The 22,315-nt window shown below is 36.9% G+C and overlaps 1 protein-coding gene across 1 annotated transcript in view; it reads right to left on the reverse strand.

Moving 5' to 3' along the window:
* PEX7 (peroxisomal biogenesis factor 7) overlaps window positions 1–22,315 on the reverse strand; it is an 85,534-nt gene that overhangs the window by 13,186 nt on the left and 50,033 nt on the right. The window contains exon 9 of the mRNA XM_007452047.1: window positions 10,816–10,915. Coding sequence (XP_007452109.1) covers window positions 10,816–10,915 — 100 coding nt within the window. The remainder of the gene's footprint in view (window positions 1–10,815; window positions 10,916–22,315) is intronic.

Raw genomic sequence — 22,315 nt, forward strand, 5'->3', positions numbered from 1 at the left:
AGGAGAGAAGGAATAGAAGACCTTGTCCAGGACTTGGAAAGGCAGAAATACTTTGCCCAGGCAGAAGTGGAGGACAGTGAGGGAAAAAGTGGCAAACGCATGGAGATCACAAATAATAAAATATAATTGGTATGAAATAGGGAGATTATATAGGATGGTTGAGAAATAAAATTAGAAAGCAACATAGATTATATTGAGTCTTGAAAGTAAGATTAACAGTTCAGACTCTACTATGGAGGTAATAAGCTGCCTCTTGAAAGTTTTCTGAGAGGACATGATGAGGATGACAATTTAACTATGTTGATTTGTAAATTAAAACTGGTACGTAATTAGTATGGCAGAAAGTTAATGGTCAGACTAGTTAAACAGCAATCACAGGAGTGACTGACCACGCGTTCCAAAAAGAGAAAGGCCTGTTAGGAGGCAAACGTAATATCTTTATAAGATGAGAAAGGCCTAAAAAAATGTCAGCCATAAGAAAAAAAAAACGTGTTCTGTTGCAAGAACATGATATGTCTGTTCATTTATTCTAGAAAGTCCCTTAGTGAAGGTATATAATTTTCTTTGTCCTGCACATCTAAAAATTTTTATTCTTCTATGTATCATACATACACACACATACTTGTTGCCATGTAAAATTAATTTTTACCATTTTATTTTCTAACTGATGATTACTGGTATCCACATGGTATTCATTTTTGTATAACTTTATTGACCTTATTGAACACTTATTATTTTTAATAGGTTTAAAGTTGATGTTCTTGGATTATAACATTTGACAATAGTATGAAGTACAAATAATGATAAAATTTTCTACCTTTTAAAAATATTTATATTCCATTTTGTTTTCTCCTATTACTAATTGGCTACAATTTTTAGAACCATGTTGATTAACAGTAATAAGGGTGGCAAACCTCATCTTGTTGCTGCCTTTAATGGGGCCATTGATATATTTCAGGTCAAGAACTAACAAAATCAGACTTGCATTATGGAGAGCTCTCCCCATAAGCAGTGCTGAGAAATCAGTGGAATGATGGAAAGAGCTTAGAGACCAGTTAGGAGATTACTGCAGTCATCCATGGCAGAGATACTAATAAATGCTTATCTAAGGCAGTGGAGCTAGAATAGTATGGTCCACGTTTCAGAGATATTGGTGAGGAAAAATTCATAAGCTTGATGCCCATTTGAATTTAGGGATGCAAAGAGAAACAAGAAAACTAGGATGGTTTCCCAGGTCTCTAGTCTGGCCCCATCATGCAATCAATTGACCACGTTAGGAATACTGAAGGATAAGTATATAATAACATCTATTGAGATCACACAGTAAAGGCAATTGGATAAATGGGTCAAGCATCACTAACATATAATTAAACGCCAACTGCAAGAAGAAGATGCATAAAAGTTAGAGGACTAAGACTTGTATATTGGAGAATATCTGCTTTTGGAAGGATGGTAAGGAAGAAACTGGCCTAAGAGATGGAGATATTTAGCAAACAGGTAAGGAAAACTGCTTAGCATGGTTAGCATTAAAGCAATAGGAGGGGAAGATTTTTCTTTAAAAAAATTAACATTATATAGCTAAAAAAAGTCTGAGAAAAGGCTAACTTGGTTTTCATGAGCTTTTACTAGTGACCTTTTGGGGCTTAACTTCAATTGAATGATGAAAGGAAGACAGATGCAGGGGCTTAAAAGAGAGTGTTGACGTTGAGAAACTAAAAGCAACAGGTAAACTACTAATTCTTGATGTCTAATAATAGATGAGAAACTGAATTTACTGGTAGGGAGGTAAGACAGTGGGAACAAGTGAGTTTTGAAAATAGAGAAAAGAACTGACTGATGGTCTAAAAACAAAAAACAAAACAAAACAAAAACCAGTGGATTATTGACCTGGATGAAGAAGCCAGTGAGAAAATTAGGAACCTAATGGAAAGGGGAAGAAGAGAGATGGAACATAAATATTTTGAGGTGATAGAGCTGGCAGAAGATATTCATTCTTGTCTATTTTAACAATAAGATAGGAGGTAAGGACAAATGTCCGAAGTGTTAATGATACTGCAGAAGGTTGAGGAACGATATTGTGGAGAATGGGTTACAAAATCAAAAAGACTTCAGAGGTAAGTTGAGTAGGACCAAGAGCCCAAATGAAGTTTTTTTGAAAAGTAACTTGTTGTGTGTCAAGTCTCCTGTTTTTTAAGAAGCAATGCTCTATAGTCTAGAGAAAGAAAAATGAATAAGAGAGTAAATGACTGATTCAGGAATGGGAGCCCAGAGGCAGCAGAGGCTAAGGCGTCAACAATTTCGGAAGCTCTTACTGCAAGGGCAGCTCATGCAGTGCAGGGGGCAGTAGACACAGGGTTACACCAAGATCCTATGGAGCTGGGCCTGGGGAAGGTTTTATGGCTGGGGGAAAACAATCACTTGTTATACAGTTTTAAGCTAAAAATTACACAATTATGAAAGCATCAAAGAGGAAACAACAGAGACTAATGCCTGAGGACACTGGGTGCTTCTGGCACGTGTTCTTTTCAACTCTAAATCTAGTCTGCGACAGATGCAGAAAATATCACCTCAGATTAAAGGCGAACAGGACACATATATCCTAACTACCAGTAATGCTAGCCATCTTCAAAATCTGATTTTCCAACCTCATACTGAGAATTGTAAAATATTTTTTCCACTGTCAACCTGTAAACCTGATATCTAAGACTGTGGGAATAGGGATCTGAATCAAAACATAAGCTGAATTTTTAAATGATACCCTAATATTTTTGCTGTTGTTTCTTTATTATTTTATTTTAATTGAGATAGAACTGCCATATTATATCAGTTCCAGGTATACAGCGTAATGATTCTATGTATGTATGTGTATACACACACACACACACACACACACACACACACACACACACACACACACATTGCTAATATTTTTTACTAAAACATAATAAAGTCAGATATACTTTTAAAAACACACCTACAGGGCTTCCCTGGTGGCGCAGTGGTTGAGAGTCCGCCTGCCGATGCAGGGGACACGGGTTCGTGCCCCAGTCCGGGAAGATCCCACATGCCGCGGAGCGGCTGGGCCCGTGAGCCGTGGCCGCTGAGCCTGCGTGTCCGGAGCCTGTGCTCCGCAACGGGAGAGGCCACAACAGTGAGAGGCCCGCGTAACGCAAAAAACAAAACAAAACAAAACAAAACAACCACACCTACAGAACTAGTTTAAATCAGAACCAAATCTAAGCATCTTCCACTGAAACAAAATGAAAAGGAGAGTACTTACCTTTGGGAAGGAGAAAGGGGTTTAAGATTTGGGAGGAAACATGAGTGGGCTTTTTGGGATGCTGGTAGTGTGTTCCATACTTAACCTAAATGGTAGTTACTCAGGTATAGTTACTTCTTGATAACTTACTGAGTTGCACACTTTAAATATGTGCCTTTTTCAATATGGATGTTACACTTCAAATAAAAATTCCTAAAAAAGGGCTGAAAGAAACAAGTTAATATGGTATAATAGAGATTGTTTCTAGAGTGGCAAAACCATGGGTAATCTTTTTTCTTTCTTCTAAATATAATTTCATCATGGGGAAAAAAGACAAATTTATTAAACACATAGATGAGATGTCTTGGAATGAACTAATAATGCCTACTTTAAAGGGGATTTAAAAGAGAAATAACTATATTCCAAAAGGAATGTGTAATGATATATAAACCTGTACCCAGCTTAAAAATCCTAAACTAAATATCCATGAACATTCAAAAGAGCAGAGTTGATACTGCAGAGCACAAAGTCAGGGATTCTAAAAATACATTAATACAGAAAATCCCAATTATACAAATGGACATATTACAGGTCTAGAATCATAAGCCTAAAATCAGAAAAAAAGGTTTCCAATGTAGAGATAATAAGGATAAGAAAGAAAAGAGAAAATGCCAGGACTATACAAATCAAGATCAGAGGGAAAAAATTCAGAGAAAATTTTTCTGAAGTGAAAGATGATTTCAGCCTGGTTAACAAGAGGGCACAGAGTATTTCTCAGCAATTACCCTTAAAGAATGACCCCAGACACTTATTTGTCAAGTTTTAAACCTTTAAAGACAAGATCTTACACTCTGTCAAAAAGAAAGAAGCTTATAATACAAGAATGTCTTTGGATCTCATTTTTCAGATCTCTAAGAATGGAGAAGCTAAAAAGAAAATTATAAATATAAAATTATAAATACAAGAAAAATCTCTTTTAAGACAGGAAATATATTAAGACATGGGAGCCCAAAAGTAATATCAGCAAAGTCTCACAGCTGTTAAGATCACCACAGAGATGACAAGTATTTGAAAGCAGATGGAAAGGTACTTTCTAAGAGGTGAGAGAAAGATACTTTCTAAGAGAATAAACTATGAACAAAGAGTGAAATTAAATTAACATGCAACAAGTAAACTTGAATACATATTTGTGAGAATAAAGGATAAATATTATATGTCAAAAATAACTTAAACTACCAACTATACCAACAAAAGGTTAATGTGGTAGGTTTTAAACGGCTACAAATCCTTTGCAGCTACTCCCAACAAGGGGTGGTCTCTCTGTCACTCTCTGAATCTGAGCTGGCCTTGTAACCTGCTTTGCCACAGAAGGAACGTTGTGTGACTTCAAAGTCTAGCCCTGAAGACACCTTGCATCTTTTGCTCTCGCCCTCCTGGAAAGCTACAACTGCTAGGTGAAGAAACCTGAACTTATCTAGAGACACATGGATCAGAAGACAACCAGTGCTGCACCCTACACATCTATGTGAGGCCATCTTAGACCACCCAGTCCTGGTTAAGCCACCAGATGACTGGAGCCACATGAGACACCAACAGAGGAACTGCTTGGCTGAGCTCAGCCCAAACTGTTGACTCACAGAACTGTGAGCAAAGAAAATTGTTCTTTAAGCCAATAAATTGTGGCAGAGTTTGTTATATAGCAATAGGTAACTGAGATAAAATAAGTGAGAAAAAAATAGGGAGAGGCACTAAGAACTTGATTCTTACTTCCCCTAGAAAGGAGTTTAATGTTACTTGGTAAAACTATACATTAATAATAAAAATAAATGTTTGGGTTAAAATGTGTTAATGTTAGATATGTTTTTTAAAAAAAACATACTGGTTGGGATCATGATCTTAGTTTGAAAGGAAAGTTTAAAGTCCAAGACACAGTATAAATAAAATGGAAAAGAACAGGATAAACTAATCACTGAAAATGTTATACAGAAAGTAACCAAATCCTAGAACTTGGAGTCAGAAAACCTCTTCTTCAAACCCCCAATCTGATAGGTCACTAAATCTTGACCTAGTCTTCTCAAAGTCCCTTACATATCTATCACTTTTAATGTCTTTTAATTTCGGTGTTTAGACCATTTTCATTTAATATAATATATGATTGTTGAAATGGGTGGATTCAAAGGTTTCCACATATGAGATCATGTTATCTGAGAACAGATATAATTTTACTTCTTTCTTTCCAATTTAGAGGCCTTTTATTTCTTTTCCTTGACTAACTGCTCTGGCTAGGACTTTCAATATTATGTTGAATAGAAGTGGTAGAAGTGAACATCCTTGTCTTATCCCTGATCTTAAAGAAAACACTTTCAGTCTTTCACCAATGAGTGTGATGTTGGCTAAGTGTGATTTTTCTATGTGGCTTTTATTATGTTGAAGTAATTGATTTTTAAAATAATCATCTCCACCATTGGCTTATTAATGATAGCTCTTTTTAAAAAATTTCTTAGAGGGCTTCCCTAGTGGTGCAGTGGTTGAGAGTCCACCTGCCGATGCAGGGGACGTGGGTTCGTGCCCCAGTCCGGGAAGATCCCACATGCCGTGGAGCGGTTGGGCCCTGTGAGCCATGGCCGCTGAGCCTGCACGTCCGAAGCCTGTGCTCCGCAACGGGAGAGGACAAAACAGTGAGAGGCCCACGTACCACAAAAAAAAAAAAAAAAATTTCTTAGAGGTTACCATAGGGTTTACAATATACATCTTGAATTTATCACAATCTACCTTCAAATAGTATTATAGCACTTCACATGTAGTAATGCCTTTAAAACAGTATACTTCTAACTCCTCCCTCTCTTCCCTTGTTCTATTACTGTCCTATATTTTACTTTTGCAAATATTAAAAACTTTACAATATATTGTACATAAATGTATTGAATACAATACTACTTTTGCTTTAGGCAGTTAATTATTTTTCAGAGTGATAAAATTAACTTAAAAAGTGTCTTGTATATTTACTTCATTTTTGCCGTTTCCAGAGTTTCTTTTTCTCTCCTTCTTTCCCTCCCTTCCCTCCTCCCTTCCTTCCTCCCTCCCTCCCTTCCTCCCTCCCTCCCTTCCTTCCCTCCTTCCTTCCTCCCTCCCTCCCTTCCTCCCTCCCTCCCTTCCTTCCCTCCTTCCTTCCTTCCTCCCTCCCTCCCTCCCTCCTTTTCTCTCTTTCCATAGTTTCACGTTTTGGTCTGGGCTTATTTCTTTGCACAGAACTTCCTTTAACATTTCTTACAGCAGAGATGTGCTCTCAGCTTTCCTTTGTCTGAAAATTTCCTTATTTTCTCTTTATATTCAAATGGTACTTTCACTGGGTATAGAATTATGGGTTCACAGTTTTTTCATTCAGTACTTTAAAAAGACATTTCATCATCTTCTGGCCTATATGATTTATGATAAGAAGTCTGCTGTAATTCTTATCTTCAGTCTTCTGGATATGTTTCTTTTTTCCTCTGTCTGCCTTTAAAATTTTCTCCTTATCTTTGTTTTTTAGCAGTTCGAGTATGGGTATGCCTTGATGTTTTGATTCTTTGTTTAAATCCCGCTTGGGCTTCTCTGGACTTCTTGGATCTGTGGTTTGACAACTTCTACTATTTTGGAAATTTTTCTTTTTTCTTTTTTTTGGCCATGCCATGCAGCTTGCGGGATCTTCCCCAACCAGGGATTGAACCCGGGTCACAGTAGTGAAATCACTGAGTCCTAACCACTGAACCGCCAGGGAATTCCCTGGAAAATTTTCTTTAAATACTTCTTCCCTATTCTCTCCTTCCTTCTGGACTCCAATCTGACATCGTCCCATAGTTCCTGGATGTTCTGTTCTCTTTTACTTCCCTCATTCTTGTTTTCTCCTATTGTTTCAGCTTGGGTAGTTTCTAGTGACCTATCTCTAAATTTACTGATGAGTATATTGAAGGACTGTATCCCTTGTACTGTACTTCTAATTTTTTTCTACTATTTTCATTTGACTCTTTCTTATATTTTCATCTCTCTGCTGAAATCCCTCATTTGTTCACATGTTGTTCACTTTTTCCACTATACCCCTTTTGTATAGCAGCTGTGTCTTCTTCCTGTGCTTTGTCACAGGTAAAACAGTCCTAGTGTCCCAACTCTCCTTAGAGGAAGGGGTCTGTCTCTCTTTGGATTTCAGGCTTCTATTTTCCCTGCCACCTCAGCTCTCTGATGGGTTCACAAGTTCTGATTTTATAATTTATCTGCCTTTTTTCTTATTTTTACAGTGAAAAGATTTTCATCTTTTTACATCTTAGGAAAAATCAGACCTTCTTCCATTCTATCTCTCTTTTTTTAAACAGATTCACCGAGGTATTGGGTTGGCCAAAAAGTTCATTCAGGTTTTTTCAGAAACATCTTATGGAAAAACCCAAATGAACTTTTTGGCCAACCCAATATAAATTAAATACCATAAAATTCACTCATTTTAAGTGTACAATTCAATGATTTTTAGTGTCATTACACAGCTGTATAACTATTACCACAATCCAGTTTTAGAACATTTCCATCACCCCCTAAAGACCCTTTGTGTTCATCTGCAGATAATTCCCATTCTCAGCTCCTTCCCCAAGTAACCACTAATCTCTCTATCTTTATAGATTTGCATTTTCTGGACATTTTATATAAACAAAATTATACAATATGTAGTCTTTTGTATCTGGCTTCTTTCACTTACTATAATACTTTGGAGATTCACCCATGTTGTAGCACTGGTATACCACATTTCGTTTATTCATTCACCAGTTGATGGACATTTGGATTACTTCTACTTTCTGGCTACGAACATTCACATACAAGTCTTTACGTGGACATATATTTTCATTTCTTTTGAGTATATATCTAAGTGTAATTGCTGAGGTGTACGGTAAATTTACATTTAACTTTTTAAGAAACTGTCAAACTTTTCCAGAGTGATGGCAACATTTTATATTCCCACCAGCAGCATGTGTGATTTTCTCCTCCTTGAACTACTCTTTTCTTTGAACTTCAAAGATACCATACTTTTATAGTTTTTCTTCTACCTCACTAGTCATTCCTTCTCAATCCCCTTTGCTGGAATTCTCTTCTCTCAGGCTTCTAGTTTTTTCTGAGCCTCTTCTTCCACATATTCTCTCCAGATAATTTCACTCTGCCCCCAAAATTTTGAAGCCATTTATATGCTAAAAATTCCCATATTTGTGTCTCTAGCCCTAAACTCTTCCCTGAGGTGGACAGCCTCTATCCAACTGCTTATCTCCATTTGAATGTCTAACAGAAGACATTTGAAACACAACTCTTGACTGTTCCTATTTGAAGTTCCTTCCTCTTCCCCTATCTCACCTTGTTTTCCAGATCCAAAGCCAAATTGATTCTTCTGTTTTTCTCATAGCCTATTTCCAATCCAGCAGCAAATCCTACGATCACTATCTCCAAACTATTAAGTTGAACCATACGAAACATCCAGCAATTTATTCTGAATCTTTCCATCTCTACATCTCTTAGATTTAAGTCACCATTGTCTTTGCCTGATTACTCCGAGATGCTCCAATATGACCTCCCCGCTTCCAATCATACCTATGGTTTATTCTCCCACAACAGCCAGAATGATCTTTAAAAACACAAATCACTGGACAGCCACGTGCAAAAGAATGAAACTGGACCACTATCTTACACCATACACAAAAATTAACTCTAGGACTTCCCTGGTGGCACAGTGGTTAAGAATCCGCCTGCCAGCGCAGGGTACTTGGGTTCGATCCCTGGTCAGGGAAGATTCCACATGCCACGGAGCAACTAAGCCCGTGCGCCACAACTACTGAGTTTGTACTCTAGAGCCCACGGGTCACAACTACTGAGCCCATGTGGCATAACTACTGAAGCCCGCATGCTCTAGGGCCTGCGTGCCGCAATACTGAAGCTTGTGCGCCTAGAGCCCGTGCTCCGAAACAAGAGAAGCCACTGCAAAGAGAAGCCCATGCACCGCAACAAAGTGTAGCCCCCGCTCACCACAACTAGAGAAAGCCCGGCCACAGCAACGAAGACCCAACGTAGTTAAATAATAATTATAAGCGTTGGTGAGGATGTGGAGAAAAGGGAACCTTTATACACTGTTGGTGGGAGTGCAAACTGGTGTAGCCACTATGGAAAAAAATATTGGAGATTCCTCAGAAAATTAAAAATAGAACTACTATATGATCCAGGAATTACACTTCGAGGTACTTATCTGAAGAAAGTGAAAACACTAATTCGACATTTGGCTCTCTCCAAGACCTGGGTGAGGAACTGCCATGTGTCACGGAGGCACATGTGTTGCCTCAGGCCACAGTCTGGGGATCATAGAGATGGGTTAATAGAAATATACGAGAAGGAAGATATCTATTTAGGGTCATTTTTTGGGTATTGCCATATTTCAATAGGTACATTACAACTTTTTAAAACTGGGCTAGGTATAATTATTTTATTAAAACATCATCTATAATAAATGTTTTTCTCAGAAAAAGAACTAGTACATTTAGAGCACATTGTATACACATTAAAGATAATGCCATTTCACCCCTCACTATTTCAATTTGTTCTCTTCTTAGATGCTGTTAAGTCATTTTCAAATAATTATTCTAATGTTAATGAGAATATTCTAATGTCTAATGAAAACATTTTAAACTCAGAATTGTCTTGAACTCCTAAAATAAAAAGAAACCCATGTATCCACTTAAACTTAAGAATACAGTATTGAGAAATGTAATCTGCTTTTTGTCTAACTTCTAAAATTTTTCATAAATGTATAACTTCTCAGTCATATTGTAGAATTTTCACATATTACTTTGTTCCATCGATATGTTGGTGTTTTCACATAGTCTGTATTATAGAGCATCTTATCACTCAACATAGTCCAGTGTTTCTGACCTGAGTTTACAATTTTCAAAACTGAAACTGCTTTTTCAAAAAACCTGAAGAATATTTAAACTCTAAAATATTGACCCTGAAGTCCTCAAGAGAAAAAAAGGGGGGAAACAGGAACTTTAGTAATTAAGACAGTTGCCACTCTTCTCGACTTTGCTCTTCATGTACAGCCTCTCTTCCAGCGTGGGGTGTGGAGATGAGGGCGACAGTCCTGACAGGGAAATGACCTGCCAGTCATCTCAAATGCTTAGCAGGACAGCTGAATCCAGGACCACACACTCTTGACTCCCACCAACCTCCGGGGACGATCCTTCCTCATTCCATTCTTCTCTTGTTACCCATTGGAAGAGGTCTACAATGTTAAGCACAATACTTCTGGGGAAGTTTCCTTTTCCTCTCAGACAAGCCGATCTCTCAAAAGGAGAGAGGTATGCCAAGTTTCTGGACACCTCTTCTTCCCTAGTATTTCAAATGCTCAAGTTTATACAGCAAAAAAGATCAGGTTTATTAAGTAAATGTACTTTGCCCTGCCCTACAGGCAAGACTCTTGTTCATAAAAGCTACACATGCCACCCGTAGAGCTATTTGTAAACTGTATGGGTAGAAAAAACATGAGGAGATTGACCCATTACCTGAGTAGGACTCTGAAGACTTAAATCTAAACCGCAAGTAAATTCTGTATGATGTTCCACTGTTTCAAGAAGAGGGTCGGGCTTTGAAAAGTTCCAGAATCTGTGAACATAAAGAAAAAGAAACAATTTAAATATTAAAACTAAAAAAATTTTATCTAAGAAAAAATAGATATTTAACATAGCAGATTTCATCAAAACATGTTCAACCAATTCATAAATGCAGAGCCCCACTACTAATGTACATTTAAAAATCTAATAAGGAAAAAATGTGCTCTTTTCTGCTGTATATAAAAAGACAAAAACCAAATGGAATTATTAATCAGCCTACCCTTGCAAAAGTTTATTATATTCCCATTAGCATACTTTGTAGGGTGGAAGCTTAACACGTTTTGTTTGTTTTTTTATACAGTACAAGGACATTTGAGATGAGAGACCCTAGAGTGTTTTAGCAATTTCTAAAAGCACTCACGGCTACAAAATGAGGATATTGCATTACATGAACTCTAACGTTTTGTGTTTTTAAACTCTACTTCATTCCTCAACAACTGACATGAAAAGACTGCAGGTTTGATTTACATTTCAACAGCAACTCAAAGTCTTTAAAAAGAATCTGTTCTCTTATGAAAATCTCTGCCATTCTGAAACTACCTTTTTTCTGAGGAACAACCTTTCTTACAGAGTCCACGTCAATGTAATTTCTAGCGTAAAGAAAAACTGAAATATGTTTTCCTGGGCCAATATTAAGTATTCTATCTATCCTCTATAGACTGGGAGTGGTAATATTTATCATAATATATCTCTGATTTCTACTGTACGGAGAAGAATTTGGCCCTATTTTCAATGCACAAAATAGTACTTTATGTCTAAAGCTTTATTTGCTCATCATCTTTATTATTTGACTCTAAACACACCACAAAAATGGCATATTCAGAATCATAGAGTCATATTCAATTCAGCTTCCCTAATGATCTACAACATGGAACACACTGAAGGTTTAGCAGATCTCTTTGAAAGAGAGTAAATACACAGAACCAACAGTCAGTTTGTTTAACCTGGTGGTATTATTTCCCTAATAAATACAGAGTCGGTCTCATTAAGTTTGAAAAGGATTGTTGCTATGGATAATCCACTGTTCGGTACCAGAGAGACAATGAAAAAATAGCTCATTTATCAGATTACTGAAATCTACACAATACTTAAAGAGAGTGATTTTACTTTTGAAAATTTTCCCGTCCAAACAAATGAGGGAACAGGCTGCAGTCTCTCTCAGAAATCATAATAGTGGTCTCCACTGTCTATGCATATTTGTTCCTTTGGGTCTAAAGACAGAAATTGTACTGAAATTTAATGTTCCAGATTTTGAATAACCAAAAGTAAATATGTAATTGTGTAATTTCATTACTTAAACATGGTTATTCACTGATTTGCATCATTTGAAACAATAATCAAATGATTTTATATATACCCACTTTGTTCCAAAAACTATTCAAAATGGTTTTAAAATGTGCATTTAATATGGCAAAAATATATAAGTTAAATGAAAAGTAAGGATAGTAAATTCAAACCTGCAATGAGACTGGTAAACAAAAATATATTCATGAAGTTGTATATACCTCGACAGGGAGGACCTTGAGACGCTAAGCTTTCCATCAGCCAAAGAAGAAAGGGAGACACGATCAGGCCCTGAATTCATAGTGTCTACATCCAAATTGCTCTTGGAAGTCTCAGAAGGGAATTCATCCTTGGGAGTTCACAGAGAAGAGACCCTATGCTTAGGTAATGAAGAGCATCCTCAACAACTCTTAAGGAAACACAGAGATGCTGTTTCATGGGCTGTTACTCATGAGTCAATGGCATCACCCCAAAGGGTAGTTTAGCAGTCCTTCTACGGGAAGGTCAATTTAATCCAGGTATCAGGTCTCTGACTTCATTTGGGATTTAGATTGTATTTCAGTAGAATGGGTTACTCTTTAGACAAACCATAAAGATTGATTTCTTTTAGAATTTTTTAGGGATAATAAAAAGCAACAAGGATTCATTTATACCCTCCTGACAAGTTCCTAGAAAACAGTTTTTATTGTTATTTTAAGCTAGTTAAAGGATAAGGCTGCACTGAGGACAGGAGGTGGGCCTTATGAAAATTAGGTTACCTAATAAGGACACATGTGTGAAACCAAACAACCCGAGCTTGAATAAGTGTGATAGGGAAAGTCACACATGCAGGAGGGCTGAAATTCTACTCAAAAAGTCAATTTGAATTTGTGCTAATACATAGCTTGATGGGCAGTCACAGCCCCACCCAGTTCCACACCACAGATTCATACCATCCTAATTTTAACACAGGAAAAACTATCAAGTATTTATCTGCATTTTGCAAAAAAAAACTCATCAAACAAAATGCATGCTAAAACTCTAAGGTTAGTATTTGGTGAAGGGAGGGCTAGTCTAGTGAATGCCATAAAAGCGCCATTGGTTATGATACCATTTCATAGCTCTGTTAGAAACTATGTAATATGCAAAGTGTACATTATGCTGCAAAAATGATGGGAGCTTCATTCCCAGCAGAATAGCTGACTAGCTGCCTAGACCAACATTCTTACTGAAAAAAACCAAAATCCTACATAATACAGAAATACAAACACCACAAAAACTTCACAAAAGCATCAGTGAGGAACACTCAGGTAAAAACTATGGAAACACTGAAACCCAGAGGAGGACGTGGAACTGGAACCCAGCTTCTGCCTTAGAGGGTGTGTGAAACAGGGAGAACCTGAGCTTCAATTTTCTTAACCTCAGAGGGAGGAGTCAGGAAAACCAGAAAAAGCAATATTAATATGAATAATTTTCAGTAAATTAAAATGTCTTATCAAAAAATATCAAGTTGAATACAGTAAATTGCATAAGCTAAATAAACTGAGAAAACCAAAAGCTGAGCACTATGACTACAAACTATAATTTGTTTTTTCATCATAAATGGCCTTTGCAATAAATAACAAAAGAAATGTATGTCTTTCTTTCCTCATTCCCACCCTCCAAGGGCAACCACTGTTAACAGTTTGACATGTACACTGCCAGAATTTTCTTATCTATCTCCGTTCAAGTGCCAACAGGAAGGGGTGAACTGTGAGGAGGAGGCGAGCTTCTCTCCAGGTTTTCTCACGACTGCAATTAAGGGAGTGGGCAAGGTCTCTCCATGCAATCTTCCTCTGGACTCCAGGGCCCCAAAGGTTCTATATATCCGAGAGCCTTCATGTACCTATCACACAAGTAAAATGGGCTCCTTCTAATATGGGAGAAGTCAGGCTACATACATCATTAAGTGGTCAAATAAGGCACATTATTTTTAAGTGAAATGTTTGTTTTGGTCCAGCACATATACTACTTGGTGCCTTTTTGTCTCTTTGCTGATGAAATCACTGACTATTTAAGCTCTCTCATGGGAAGTAAATATACTGGACAGGCCTCCAATTGATTAAAAATATTACAGAACTGTAGGGACATTTTTCATTTAAATTGGAGATGGAAAGAGAGAAAAATTCATCATACTACAATGTCTTGGTTGAGTTCTTTTTTGCCTTCTGACTGCACAATTCTTGAACAAAGCAAGCATGTAGCACTGCGTCAAATAACACACCAAAATTATTTCAAAAATTAAGCTGAAATTACTTTTTACTTGATTAAAATGTAATTTGAAATCTCTATACCAATGCTTTTGAAATTAAGCCTACAGGTGAATTCAGCAGAGGGTTTGAAATATTTTTCAAAGTTCTTCCTTTTTCTTTCCTGTTTTCAACTTGAGTTAGTTATTAACTCTTTGTGAGTCTTTCCTAACTACAAGAAAAAGATGGGGAAGTGTTTTGGCAACTTTTCAATGCCTTGCATGTACATTAATTTAAATTAGTTATTAATTAGTAATCAGATAGTAATTGTGAGGTTTTTGTTCTCACACTGCTCATAATTTAATTTTTTAGGGACCAGAAGGCATTTTAGGTCCTTTATTGGTAACTCATAGTCATCTAGTGCTTTTGAAATTTTAAGCAAATTGCACCATTGTAATTCCCTCTGTTTGCACTATTTGGGTCCAGCACTCTCTAGAGTGATGAGCAAAAATGTAACAACAGCTTCTTTTCTCATTATTTAATTACTTACTCATTCAACAATTTATAAGCCCTAGAATGTGTGAGGTATAAGCACCAGAAGCAAGAGAGACCTGGCCTCAGCCCTTCCACAGCTCACAGTCCAGTGGGGTAGACTGACACTTTTTTTTTAATCACGAAAACACAAATGTAATTGCAATTGACAAATGCCCCAAAAGACAATGCAGAGGGATGTAAGAATGAACTCCCAAGGAAGTGACACTGAGCTGAAATCTGAAGGTTGAGGAGTTAGCCAAGTGGAAAGCAGAGAAAGCAGCTTGGATTTAAGGTGGTAACAGTGAAGATTAAGAAGGGTTCATGGATTGGAGATAAATTTAGGCAGAAGAATTAATAGGACAGAAGAAATCAAGAATGATTCCCATGTTTCTGGCTTCTATCATAATACTTACAATGCTTCCATGCATTTATTTATTTATAGATCTCTTTTCCTCTAATAGGCACCAAGCTCCTTGAATTCAGGGACAGTATCCTATTTGTATCTCTTACATGTATAAAAGTATCTGTCTGACACATGGACACTCAAAGAATATTTCATGAATGGATGAATAAAAAAATTAAGTGAGGATATTAAGGACAAGAGAGATAACTAAGGCCAACCTCACAAATAAGGTAACTTTTAAATCATCTTTTGATGTGGTTCCCAAATCATGGACCAAAAACTCCTTATACCAGACATTCAGAAAATACACATTCCCCAGCCTTGCTGAGGAATTTTTTCCTGAAAATTCCAATGGGCTGGGTCTGAAAGGAATCCAGAAAGCTTTTCACAGCAAATGTTGATGCTCAACGAGCTAGGTTTGGGAATCACCATCCAAAGCAGTACTTCTCAAACTTAACTTATTTCAAGATACAGATCTGATAAATTCCCACTAGAAACAGTAGTGATTTCAGGCAGAAGGTGAGGCCAATAAGGGCAGTTGTTCTCAACCTTGACTATACTGGAATCAACTGAGAAACTTTAAAAAAATACTGACCTGTGAGCACTATTCCTAGAAATCCTGATTTAATTGGCCTGGGGTACTTTGGGAGGTGCAAACATTCTCCAGGTGATTGTAATGTGCAGCCCAGGTTGAGAATGTCTGAACTCCGCATTACCCGAGAATCACTGATCTAGACCAGTGGCTCTCAAACTTAAGTTTGCATTAGAGTCACCTGGAGGGCTTGTTAAAACCAGATTCAGAAGTTCTGGAGTGTGGCTTGAGAATTTGCTTCAGAAACAAGTTCCCAGGTGAAGCTGATATTGCTGGTCTTAAGCCCACACTTTGAGAATCACTGATCACTGGTGGTGACAAATTACTGGGAATAACCTGTTAGTATATTAACAGCTGTTAGTTCCAGCTTACCAATAATAAAGAACAAAGATGATCCAAAACTGACTCCTTCACTTTACCCAATCCATCCTCAGCAACAAAGACTGACACAGTTTACACAGTACTTTCTCATTCTCTTGTACTGCTTTTGATTAGCACAAAAACTTTTTAAGGTAGATATACAGGGTATAATTATTCTCACTTCAGAGATGAGGAGAATATGGCCAAAGAAATTAAGCAATTCATGGTGACGTAGCTAATTAACGGCAGCCCCAAGGCATGAGACACTACTGGCTTCAAGTCCAGTACATTCTACTGAAAGATGCTCCCATTCCCTTTTTCTCTAGGCCTGGACCATGCCAGGGAATCTGGAATATAGCTGGGAAGGATCTGGGACTCTTCAGGTGGTTTTGATTAACATCCTGAAAATTCAAATGAACTGGACCAAGTCAGGCTTCCCCCAAACTCCTCAAACTGCATAGAAAATTTCATAAACCAAAGCCCACACCAAGACTCCATTAGCCTGCCAATTTACATTCAAAACCAATACCCCAAGGAAATCATGAATTAGAATAAATCTGCATTCCCATGGCAAGAAGCATAGGAATTTTCCTTTTCTCTCTTCTAATATTTTTGTATGTGCACTTACTGCATCCTCTCATCTACCTTGCTGTCTCTTCCTAACCTGGGTATCACTCAACCGATCAGCTCTTTTCGTAACCTCAGAGATTCCCATCCTTTTGAAGCCACAAGCCCCTGCGTAGAACACATGAAATCATGGCCTTATTATTTTATCATCTGTATCACTTTTGGAGGGGATTAAAATAATAGAAATTGTAGAGTATCAAAACAATTTTTTAAAGAGGTAAACTTTCATTAATTAATTCAAAAATACTTATTGAGTGCTAATGCTCATCTGAATGATTAGACTGGAGAGTTATTTGTGTTTTTTGTTTGTTTTTGGAACTGGTAATAACAAAAATAAAGTTTAAAACAGAAAAATATCAATTGCCTGCTAAATGAAGAATATATGATTAATTTTGAAGAATTATTTAACAATTTTCACAGCTGACTTTTAGAACACTGAATTACAGATATCCGGAAACCATACCATATTTACAAACTTTCAGGGTTAAATATGATAAAATTCTAGACTTAAGCTTCTTTATCTAAATGAATTAATAATAATATTTCAATTAAGATTTTAATTAGGTCAGTATTTTAGATGGGCTGACTCTACTTCCTCACAGTAAACATCAAGCCCAGGAACCATACACTGCAAGGCCTAGAGTACTTTGACGAATTAAAGAAAACCATTGAAGGAAGGCTTGTTCTGGAAGTATTTATGGCTGCGATCCATAGGCATGCAGATGACTTTCTGAAGAATGCCACACCTCAACAAGAGGAGATAAAGGAAAAAAGAAAAACTCACACTGGGTTTGTTTACTGCTTACTGGTACAAACTGAAGAACCATGAAATAATTTTGCAGTAAAGTTCCAAACAAATATCTGACTAAAAAAGAAACTAAAAAAGAAATGGTAAGAACGCTATCTACTCGTGAGGTAGTTATCAGTATCTCAGGGATAAGAATAGTCTAAGTATATCTCAACTGTAACTGGTGCCAACATGTGAGTACCTGGAGCAGAAGAGCATTCCACAGAAGTACAGACGATAACGTGATTAACACGATCAGATCAGGCTGCAGTAGAACCTCACTCCACTCCTCAGTGCTGAAGAACATTAAACTCACAGCAGCCGCCTGCCTGTACTCTGGTCATTGATTAGCTCTATAACCATGAAATACTTAATGTCTTCACCTCAGCAGCTAAGCATTTGTGAATAAACCCACTCGGGTTTATCAGGCCGTGAAACGTCTGCACAGATTACAAGGATCTCCTTTGTTGAACAACTCTCTCCTCAGAGGAGGATGGATACAGTGAAGGGGGTGAGGGGAAGAAGACAGACACGAATAAGGGTGGGACAGAGAAAAACAGAGACAGAGCAGACCAAGTAATTCTGTTTCTTTTCCGGTGATTGGACATGAAAGCTTAAGGGAAAAAAAGAGGAATGATGAAGCAGGCATTTGGAGTAAAGCAGTTTCAGTAGCTTCCTTAGGTTCTGCTATACTCCTAGCCTTGGACTCTGAGGGATCCCATATTTTGAGAAATATTCCCCTTTTCTACTGAAGCTAGTTCAAGATGGTTACTGTTTTACACACACATGTGCGCACACACACACACACACACATGATCTAATAGTGAAGAAAGAAAAGGGACGATGCTGAATTTTGTTTAAGATGAAAACAGATTAATAATTGGTTTTTATTCTCCATATAGTTCATTCTATTAGGTCAAATCTCTAAGAATTCAGTTTTAGAACATTTAGTATTCCCACATTCTACACTGGGGTTTCAGGACAGCCCTCAAGGGTGAATTATTTATCCCTGAGTTCTCAGGGGACAGAGTAAATGACTAACAGCTGACAGGTAGTACCCCATTGATCTAAATAAAGAGACTGACTATGCATGCAAGTCACTAAGAGAGGAAAACACTGAGGTTCCCTGCTCTATAACTTTTTTCTTAAAAACCATAATTGCACAGATTAGAGTCCATTACTTCTACAAGGTTCATGACAAAGAGCAGTTCACCTCAGAGGCGATCACTTTCAATTCATTTAGCTGTTTCTTCTGATATTTTAGTCCATATTTTCTAAATAATATGCACACAGAATTCATTGATTATTTTCATTTTCAGATTTTATCTTCTGACTTCCTACTATGGAAGATGAGGCAGAGCAACATTTACATTAGATGTTGCACAAATATATACAACAAAATCCACTCAGTTGCCTTTTGACACTGCACAACAGACTTTTAAAATTATAATGCAAATTAACTGACAAAATCCATAAATTTTCTGTTGGAACTAATCAGCACAATTCAGAGTTCAAAGCGGTGACTTCTACTGCATTAAGCTAAGGCTTAACATTCCTCATTCCTTTTATTTATTTATTTATTTATTTATTTATTTATTTATTTATTTTTACGGTTTCCCAGAGTGGCCTTTTTTTTTTAAACATCTTTATTGGAGTATAATTGCTTTACAATGTTGTGTTAGTTTCTGCTGTATAACAAAGTGAATCGGCTATATGTATACATATATCCCCATATACCCTCCCCCTTGCGTCTCCCTCCCACCCTCTCTATCCCACCCCTCTAAATGGTCACACAGCAGCAAGCTGATCTACCTGTGCTATGTGGCTGCTTCCCACTAGCTATCTATCTTACATTTGGTAGTATATATGTCGGTGCTACTCTCTCACTTCGTCCCAGCTTACCCTTCCCCCTCCCCGTGTCCTCAAGTCCATTCTCTACAACTGCATCTTTATTCCTGTCCTGCCCCTAGGTTCTTCAGAACCATTTTTTTTTTTAGATTCCATACATGTGTGTTAGCATACAGTATTTGTTTTTCTCTTTCTGACTTACTTCACTCTGTATGACAGACTCTAGGTCCATCCACCTCACTACAAATAACTCAAATTCATTTCTTTTTATGGCTGAGTAATATTCCATTTTATATATGTGCCACAGCTTCTTTATCTATTCATCTGTTGATGGACACTTAGGTTGCTTCCATGTCCTGGCTATTGTAAATAGTGCCGCAATGAACATTGTGGTACATGACTCCTTTTTTGTTTTGTTTTGTTTTGTTTTTTGTGGTACACGGGCCTCTCACTGTTGTGGCCTTTCCCGTTGCGGAGCACAGGCTCCGGACGTGCAGGCTCAGCGGCCATGGATCGTGGGCCCAGCCGCTTCACGGCATGTGGGATCTTCCCGGACCAGGGCACGAACCTGCGTCCCCTGCATCGGCAGTTGGACTCTCAACCACTGCGCCACCAGGGAAGCCCACATGACTCTTTTTGAATCATGGTTTTCTCAGGGTATGTGCCCAGTAGTGGGACTGCTGGGTCATATGGTAGTTCTGTTTTCAATTTTTTAAGGAACCTCCATACTGTTCTCCATAGTGGCTGTATCAATTTACATTCCCACTAACAGTGCAGGAGGGTTCCCTTTTCTCCACACCCTCTCCAGCATTTATTGTTTGTAGATTCTTTGATGATGGCCCTTCTGACCAGCGTCCTCACTCCTTTTAGATCTATTTCTTCATGTGCTTGCATTAGGTTTTGAATTACACATGGATTTGATGTGATTCTTAAAGAAAAATGTTAGTACTAAATAATTCTGAAAAACATTCTGCAGTTATCAGTCAAGGTATTTAAAATCCAAAGTCTTACACATTTTTTCTAATTAATGTGTATTGTTTCATTTTATAGGAAATTATTTTCATTTTTCACCTGGCATTTAACTAGCAAAGTTAAGTTTCACTTCATCAAAAGATATTTCCAGTATGAGAATAATTACCTTAAGAATTTTCTAATTTAAACAAGTCAAATGGAAAAAATCTTTGGGGACATATCAATGAACTTGGGAGTTACTGGTTCATACCTACAAATATCTTAAGCATTACGAATATAAAGCTTAAAGAGATTTAACAGTAAAGTGCATATTACAATTGATTGTAGAAAAAAATAAAACATGTTTCTGTAACTTTAGTTAACAATCAGGATACCAATAAAAGATTCCAAGTTTTGTTCAACAGTAAAAGTTTGCAATCTAGCCATTACTGAGTTAAATACAAGAGAACAGCAAGTTTTCTCCTTGAAAAATATCATTTTCTTATCTCAATAGGACTGTCTGTTTTAAATTTGGTTTTATTAATTACTACTTCAAACATAATTAAAGTGAAAACCTCATTTAAATACAATCTTTTGCAGGCTTTTAAGATCAGAGTGACCAAAGGATATCATGTATTTTCATATAATTTAAATTCACTTATATTTATAAACAATTATTTAGTGTATCCATGCCCCGGATGCCAGGGACAAAACAAGGAAACAGATAAGTCCTACCCTGTAATCAGGCTACATGCTTTATTAACATAAAATATATTTGGTACTAAAATATCCTTGCAAAAATTAAACAAAGGTGTGAATGCAAATATTCACACTATTAAAAAAGAAACCAAAGACGACTACATTAAGATGCTTTCTCAATATCAGTGATGAAGTTTAGTGAACCTTTGCTACAAAGCAAAAAATGTGACAGAGTTACAAAGACATTTGTATCTAAGATGTCTGAAAGGCATGGAACATTAAACAACTCTTGGATCATTTTAAGAATACAGTCGTAGTTCCTACAAATATTAACAGTTAGTATCATATCACACAATTTCTTGTGGTTTGAAGAACAAATGTAGAGGAATTAAAAGCAACTATCTTAAAAGATGAAGTAAAATGATCATTTGAAGCCTGCACAGGAGCTCACATTCAGCCACATTTCTTATCTATTTACTTTAACTGACCTTTTTTTGTGAGTAAGGGGGACTAGGTAAAGTTGAAATGAAAGGTTTGTGAGACAGAGTACATATTCAGCTATACTATCTGTTTACTTTGGCTGACCTTTTTTTATGGGGAAGGGGAAGAAAAAGAAGTATCAGCTAGTGAAAATCTCTGTACTAATAATCATAAGGATCAAAAAAAGCCCATCATGCACACCAAAGTAAAGACACTTACTGTATAAAGGCAAATCCCACGAGAGTAAATGTGACAAAGATAAAAGGTATTTCTGTGTCTGCTGCTTTGTTAGGCTTCTAAATTCACTACAATCCACCTAAAGGCCATTTTCACACTTATGCAACATAATAAAGCTATTTATCTTATTTTACAATTAAACATTATAATTAAATATCACATTTAATAATTAACTTAAAGGTATTGATAGTAAGAAACATTTTCAGCATCTTATTTTACATGAGCAAATACAGCTTATTTTTCTCTCAAATGTTTTTATTTTGAATTACCAACCCACAGAAAAATTCAAAGAATAATATACTGAACATCCATATACCCTTCATCTCGATTTACCAGTTAAAATTTTGCCACATTTGCTTTATCTTTCTCTCTCTACACATACG

The sequence above is a fragment of the Lipotes vexillifer genome, unplaced genomic scaffold (genome assembly GCF_000442215.2).
Source record: "Lipotes vexillifer unplaced genomic scaffold, Lipotes_vexillifer_v1.1 scaffold16, whole genome shotgun sequence".
Taxonomy (NCBI): Eukaryota; Metazoa; Chordata; class Mammalia; order Artiodactyla; family Lipotidae; genus Lipotes; species Lipotes vexillifer.